Source organism: Brassica oleracea, chromosome C3, assembly GCF_000695525.1.
Source record: "Brassica oleracea var. oleracea cultivar TO1000 chromosome C3, BOL, whole genome shotgun sequence".
Classification (NCBI taxonomy): Eukaryota; Viridiplantae; Streptophyta; class Magnoliopsida; order Brassicales; family Brassicaceae; genus Brassica; species Brassica oleracea.
The window spans coordinates 51275501-51283799 of record NC_027750.1 but is presented as its reverse complement, the minus strand read 5'-3'; the positions used below and the strand labels follow the sequence as shown (position 1 = coordinate 51283799).

The 8299-nt window shown below is 34.1% G+C and overlaps 1 protein-coding gene across 1 annotated transcript; it reads left to right on the top strand.

Moving 5' to 3' along the window:
- The first annotated feature begins 1040 nt into the window (after positions 1-1040).
- On the top strand, positions 1041-1563 carry LOC106330862 (uncharacterized protein At4g04775-like). The gene is made up of 2 exons (XM_013769263.1): positions 1041-1073; positions 1219-1563. The coding sequence occupies exons 1-2, from the start codon at positions 1041-1043 to the stop codon at positions 1561-1563; spliced, it is 378 nt and encodes a 125-aa protein (XP_013624717.1).
- The last annotated feature ends 6736 nt before the right edge of the window (positions 1564-8299 follow it).

Below are 8299 nucleotides of genomic sequence, written 5' to 3'. Positions count from 1 at the left end.
AGAGAGGAAGAAAGATTTCAATGTGAAACAATATATTGTTTCATATGTCCCCATGCGCGGCCTAAACATGAGTGGTAATGATTGTGGTGCTTATTCATTGAAGTTCATAGAGTGCCATCTATTTGGCTTAGATTTCTCTTTTGTGAATGACGAAAACATCAAAGAAGCCCGACACAAGATAGCGTTTGATCTTTGGGAAGCAGCAAATGATGCGGTCTTGCAGTCTCGGATGTCTACATTTAAGCCTCCAAAACGTGCTCCGGTGAAACTTGTTGACCTCGGTTGACTTTTTGATGTTTTTGCTTGATGCTCTTAGATTTCAAGTTTGTTTCATCTTTGGGTTTAAGACTTGGTTATTTGATTCTTGTATTACTCTTATTGTTATGGAATTAATGGTTTGCTACTATTTTACTGTTTTATGAATTACTTTTAGGAAATAAATCACATAGGGTGTAACTGTATACCCTAAACCCTAAAATACCTTAAACCCTAAATTAGCTCTGATTCATACTCTAAATCCTAAATTAACTATGATTCATACCCTAAACCCTAAATTAGCTTGAAATTATATCAAAAACTTTAATATAGATAGGTTTCAAATACAATACCCTAAATCACATAAAGAAATAAAAATATTTTTTTTGTTAAAAAAATAAGAGTTAAGTATATTAACATAACGATTTTAAGTTAGAGTTATAGAAATTAGTATTTTCAAATTTTGTCTTCTTATAGTTTTCAGATGTCGATTTTACTGTATTAGGGTGTAGTATTTTAGCAGCCAATATAAGGGTTATAGACTATAAACCTTTTATGGTTTATACCTACTAGGCCCACCCGAAAGTTCTTAAAACACGACCCTGAACCCGGATCCACACACCCCCAAACACGTGATTTTCTTTTCATTTGTCGAAACTTAAGAAAATAAAGTTGAGAGAAAAGGGGATTAGGGTTCTTTGTCTGCGAATCCTGTGAGTCTCGAAACGAAATCACAATGACCAGTTCGTCGAATTCTTCGGCTCGTTTTCCTCGAATCTCTAATCATGGTGTGCCCACAAGATGTTGGTGTGGCGAGGGTATAATCACTTTTGGTTCATCGACGGCGGAGAATAAGTATCGACGATTCTACAGATGTCAAATCGCAAGAGATGTAAGTCCATGTTTCGATTTCGTGTTGCAGTTAACATCACACTGACAGATTTTTTGTTTCCTTTGCGATAGAGAAAAACTGAGAATCATCTATTTAAATGGATTGATGAAGCTTTGATTGACGAGATACGGATGGTAGAAGCGAAACATGAGAGAGTTGCTCAAGAGATTACAAAGTTTGAAGAAAGGGTTATAGAAAAAGTGAAGTCCGAGATTGTTAGAGTTGAAGCTGAGATGTCGGAAAAGCTCAAAGAGAAGGTGAACTTGGAGATTGCTAGAGTTGCACAGGATATGAAACAGAAGCTAAAGATTGCGACGGTGGCTATGGTTGTTGTGGGAGCAATCGTAGGAATATGGACTTCTATTTCAGTGATTGGTTGGTTGTCGTCTGAGTTTGATGGGTTCAAAATATCCTAAGTTTGCATTCCCTTATTTTTTTCATTATGATCGACTATAATACACTTGATGGCTTCTTGTTAACTCTCGGTTGCTGACTATTATCAGCTTCAGTTCACAATCTAATACTTATCGTTTGTTTTCTGTTGTTTCAATGCTAGTAGTTTTAGTTCACAATCTTCTTGTCTGAGTTTATTGGGTACGAAAGAGATTAATGTTGCAGTAAATTGCAGTAAAAATACAAGAGAGATAACAAGATGTCTAATATCCATAACCCAGAACAATAAAATCGAAAACCAAGCAAAACGATTAAATCAAGTAACCAACACCATAATGAAAAACAAGCTAATCAAAAGCAACAAAAATCCAAAACAACAAACTGGCTAAATAACTCTGTCACATGTAGCTCTGTTATGATTCTCTTCGCTACATCGACTGCATCTGTGCCTCTTCTTTTCTTGAGCTCCTTGCGATGAACGGAGTTTGTCTTCAACCGTCTTGTATCTGCGCTTTCTTCTCCTTCCTGCTCCTCTTCTTGATTCAGGAGGTTCCACATTAGCGTTCTGAACATCATCTGGAACAACCCAACTATCCTCTGGCACACCTATTGGATTGATAGTTTCTTGATAAGCTGTTGTCCAAGTGGAAGTCGTGTACATGTCATCCGTTAGTGAGGATTGGGCTCGACCAACTGTTAAACCAGCCTTGATTGCGTGTCTACATGGGATTTTCAGGAGGTCGTATTTCCCACATGAGCAGGTTCTTCTGTCCAAATCAACCAGACAGTCGATTGTATCTCCGCGAACCAAAAAACGGTACTCGTCAACTGGCTGAACCAGAAACGTTTTACCCTTATTAATCCGCCTGTCTATTTTTTTTCTCGATGGCAATAGTCAATGGTTTTGTGTGCTTCTTGCTTCGTGTGCGGCGTTCGAAGAACCAACGGGCCAGCATTTCTCTGATGCTATCCAACATGAAAATCAATGACTCTATAAGCTTTAGAAGCTTTTGCAATCAATCCAGCCAGTCCCTTTCCTCTGTAATGTGTGACCACATTATTCAACAAATGGTGGATGCAAATTCCATGTTGAGAAAGAGGATATATATTCTCTATTGCCTTACAAAGTGAGGCATTTTTGTCGGACAAAAAAGCTAGAGAATACTCGTCCGCAATAACAACCTTTAGCTGTCTCATAAACCAATCCCATGAACGATCATTTTCTGTGTCCACAACCGCAAACGCAACAGGATACAAGTTAGAGTTTCCATCTAAAGCTGTCGCAGCAAGTAAAACCCCTTTGTATTTGCTCTTCAAAAATGTTCCATCAACAACAAGAACTTGTCGCATGGCTGTCTGAAAACCTCGTACTGATTGGCCAAATGAAACGAAGAGAAATCTGAATCTACCATCAACATCGGTTTCATAGAACGTCTGCGTTCCTGGATTAGCTTCTCTCAGCATGTGCAAGTACTTAGGAATTTTTCCAAAACTCTTCTCCGGAATACCTCTAACCATGCTAATTGCAAACTCCCGAGCATCCCATGCTAAGGACTTAGATATCTCGCATCAATGTTCCATCCTCATAATCTGTATGACATCATTTGTTTTGGGACCTTCTTTCACACCATCATAGCTATGCATTATTAGACCGCCAATTGTCTTTGCAGAAGCTGTTCGACCACCATTATTCATACTCGACGCAGCACATGTGTGATTCGCCACATATTTTTTGATGTTGAAATATGTTGAACCTGATAACCCCTCAGCCCGAACACTCCATTTGCAAGGGTTGTATTTGCATCGGATGTACCAAAGTTTTCTATCGGATTTCACAACTTTGTAATCGAAGTTATGCTTCATTGCCGATATTTCCAAAGTTGCTTTCAACATGGTTTTGTTTTGAAACGTTTCACCCCTCTTCAAAACATCCACCAAAGAAAACCGAACACTTTTTCCACTATCGTCTTCTTTTGCTTTAATGGCGAGAACTTCATCTTCTTCATAGCCGTTTGAGTTAGAATTATCTTCAACATCCTTGCTTGATTCAGATGAACTAACACTGTCATCTCGAGGTGGAAACGAGGAAGGTTCACCTTGCTCTCTGAAAGGCGAGTTAGATTTCTCATTATCAACCCCAATGTTGCCGTTGTTTCCACTGATAGGTGAAGTAGACACACACAACCTTATAGAAGCTTTTCCATGTACATATGTAAGAAAATTTTTAACTTGCCAATCACTCTCAATGATAACTGGGGGACATTCTATTGAACTGATTAACTTCATAGGTAAGTAGCTTAACTCAAACTCGACAAGGTTTTGGTCAATTCCAAAATCTTCGAAAGCCATACGCCTTAGGTCTTCAAAGGAACTTGTCAATTCCATGTACAATACTCTACCTCGTTTGTTCTTATCAACCGCAAATCCCCATCCTTTAAGGGGATCAAATTTCCACAACCCACAAGAAGCATAGATATGCATCTTCTTCAACAAGAAATTCAAAAAATTTGGATTAAAAAAAAATCAAAATCCTCTAACGAAGAAGAAGACCACGATTTTTTTAAAAAATATATTTGGAAAACACGAAATTTAAGGAAAATAGATTTAGAATATATTCTCTTAACAGATTTTGGAGATATTTAAGGAAAATATACAATTCGAAATTCGTAGAACCTACATTACGTTGTCCGAAGAATAAAGGAATGTGGTAGATTATGGAATCATATTATGGCAGACTAATGCAACATGGCAGATTTTGTCATTTCGCCTCTGTAGATATATTAGAAAATAATAGTTAATTAAATCTACCGTAGTTCAGAAATAAAAGATATGGTAGTCGTTTAATTTTACCATGTCTACCGTAGTTCAGAAATAAAATAAATAGTAGTTGTTCAATTCTACCATGCTAGAATTATAACAAATTGCCGATTTAACGTTTTGCTGGTTGCAGATATTCATGTAGTTAGCCGAATATGCAATCTACATCTTCGCAGGCACTAGATTATGTTTTCTGCCATCGGTAGACCAAAATATGAAATTGTGTTACACAAATATTTATTCAACCAAAGTATTTTTCATATGTTTGTCTCTTGTTTATATACATTTTGTATATTTTTCCATATTTTTCTGATTCTTTAATTAATTGATATGATTTTTCAAAGTTGATCAGGTGTATCTAAGTCTAAATCTGACAAAAAATTGATTTATGGCAAATGGACAATGTACTTCATAAATTAATCGTTGCCATTTTGGCAGTAAAAAAAAACTACTCGCAATCCATTGGAACTTCTTACTCAAGTTCGAACCGTGCATACTATAGAATCTTGATTTCTCACTCCTCACATCTCTAATCAATTATTTTTCCTCAAAAAGACAGAGATGAGAGCTACTCAAATGAAACAGACGATAACCAATCCTTTATTAGGAGTTAGGACTACTACTTCCCCGTACCAAATGTTACACATCAGACGACAAATTAAACTGATGCTGATACAACTTTTCTTTTTCTTAAAAAAACAATTATCTTTTTCTATTCTCACGTGACCAAAGTTTTGAGGGTAATTAAATAGAGTCTCGTTGATTTAAAACATCTCCAAAAAAACTCTCTATTTTAGAGTTTGCAAAACTCTGTATTTGAAGTTTCAAGATGTTTTTCTCCAAAAATAAAACTTCAAATTTAACCTCAAAGCTATTTATAATTTATACTATGGTTTTTATATTTTTCATAATTAATATAAATTCATAAAACTTTTATAAATAACTAGCACATATATAAAAAAATATTACAATAATATTAATTAGTAAATTCTTACACAAAAATACATAATTTAATATTAAATTACAAAAAAGATATCACATTATTCCATAAAAATATTTCTGTAATGTTCTATCTTCAATTACACAAAATTTATTTGAAAAATATTCTAGAGGTTCTGGAGCAAATTTACTAGATTATTAGTGTTGTTGTAATATTTAAAATTGTGCAATAATTATGTCTTCATGTATCTTTTAAAAAAAAATTTTATTAAGTTTCTTTTGTAACATTCTTGTTGTCTAATTCTAGTTATAAAATATTATAAATTTTATTTTAATATTTTTATTTAATTTTATGTGTAAATTTGAATTTATAAAAATAATTTTGAAATATTTATGATATACAAACGTTTTAAAGATTAAATAAATGAGAAAATACTTAAGAATCATAAATATAATGCGTAAATAATTCTAAGAACCAAAATGCAAATAAAAAGATGAAACTTCAAATTTGAAGTTTTGAGTAGTGAAACTTCAAATATGAAGTTTCACTCTTTAAAACTCTAAATTTGAAATTTTAAAATTTTTATTGAAAAGCAAAAAACTTTATATTTGAAATTATAGAGTTTTTTTTGGAAATGCTCTTTAAAAAAACTTACTTTTTGATTAAACTAGAGTTTTGAATCCTTGATTTACACACCTGCTTTCTCATGTCTTCAAACTTCGGTTCATACTTTATAGTAAAATTGCTGACATGAAATAAAACTGAAATGCCGTATCCTCAAACAGTAACGATTTGAAAATGCGTAAGTAGACTACATACAAATTGACACGAGAGAAATTTGTTCATGAGAGAAAGCAAATACTTTCATAAGAAAAGAAGTGGCTGACCCAAGAAAATAAGATTGTACCCAAATAGACCCAAACATCCAAACCCAACTCACATTGCCCAAAGAATAGTTCCACCGCATGAAAAAAGCGTCCACTCATCTTTAAGTTCCCAAAAAAGTATATGTTTTCCAGTTTTCATATCAACTTATCTTAATTAAGTTAAACTATCCAGAAAAAAAATAGGCACCAAACACCAACGAAAGAATAAATAGTGGAGTTATAAGAATTACTTTTGAGTTTCTCTTTACAAGTTAGAGGTTGGAACTTTAGTGTGAGTTTTGCTTTCTACAGAAGGCAATGCGTCATGCATGATGACACGCCGATAAATACATATTTGGTTCTGTGCATTACACATATCTGTCTCACAAGTCACGAGTATCAAGTTTATCTTCGTGCACAAATACAAATAGCTTTTTTGTTTTATAAAATCACATGTATGTTTCTCTCACAAGCTGTTCGAAACTGGATCTAAACCATCCAAAAAACAGGGATGCATACTACATGAAGACTTTGTGAAACCACAATTTTTTACCTGTGTTATCATCAAGTTTAAACCGTATTGTGGCTGAAAACCAAATTAACATTGGAAATATCATGATTCGGCAGCCTCCCAAGAGAATTCATAGCAGCTAAAAGCTATATTTATATTGTTTCATTTAATACGTATATTTATCGACTCATTATATAACATCAAGTTTATGGGGGGGATAATGTATTAGCAAAAATGTAGAGTGGTTTCTCCAAATTCTAACTCAATGAGGAACAAACTATTTAGACAAAGAGTTCCATTTATCGAGAAGACAGATCCAGATTAGCCATCTCCTCCAAACCTGGTTTGAAGAGATGCATGTTTCCACCAGCTCAGCTAATACTTACATACAAAAAAAGTCAGTGAGGAACTTCAAGTAGAAATTAAAAATAACTAAAAACAATAACATGATCGAAACGTGACAACATAATAACTTGTGGCCAGTGGCCCACAATTCCATAGTGAGAAAACCCAAAATACCGACAAAATTATCGTTCATTCTGAGATTGTTTGTATTTAGTCATTTAACCTAAAGTACTTGGACACGTTCATGTGCACTGTACAGCTTATACGTCGATCATTATCCGTTGTTTTCAACATTTCAATCTGAATTTTGAAGTCTATATATATATATATATATTCCGTCTATATATTTAGGCCACTACTCAAATGCCATCATCCGGTTAATTGTTAGCGTCAATTAATAAAAGTAAACCGGACGGTTTGAAGATAGCCGCGTGAAGAAATTGACGAGGAGAGAAGAGTCGAAGCTGGTTCTTTTTGTTTTAGTCAAATGTAGTTAGTTTCCATATATAATAACAAGTTGGACCAAACAACTTGGTTCGTTCCAATTGAGTATTCTTTTATTCTTATTTTGGATTTTGACTTGGAATAGTCTTCTAATCTTTATTCATGCACCGTCTCAGCCTCTTCTTTGATTCCTACCTTCACCTTTTCAATATGAATACTGTTCAAAGCTGCTATATATTTTCTTTCTTATCCACTCATACCAGTTTAAGCATATACATTGCTTGGATATAACTTTAAGTTAGTAAAAATTACGTATTTAGGTACTTATCACTGGAATATATATTATGTTCCAATCCAATTTATACTCTTTAGGCTCTTAAATATATACATATTAGTGAATATCTTTCCTTTCAGACTAAATTAGAACTCATTTGGCATTTTCTTTAAATCTTATATGTAGATATTTTCCAAGAGAGGGCTAAGCTTTCTAAATCAATATTAGTTAGTGGTTACAACTGTTATATTTGTTTTGGTCAACTAGTTAATAGTTTAGGAAACGGAAACGTGTAGCATAGGGTGACCATGACTACGACCATAGAAAAAAAAAAACAGAAACTCTAGACCATTACAAGGCGGCATCACTAGAAAAGAAAAAGTCTTCATAGCAGCCGACCTCTCTTCTCACCACTCTTTCCACACGTGTATTAAGTCAAACCAAACGTGCCCAAAAAAAATAGACGTAGATGCTTCCCTCACAACTCTGGTCCGCACATATTAATTTATCTAATCGCCACCTTCACTCTTACCACACTTTCCCACCACTTGTCACACAACTT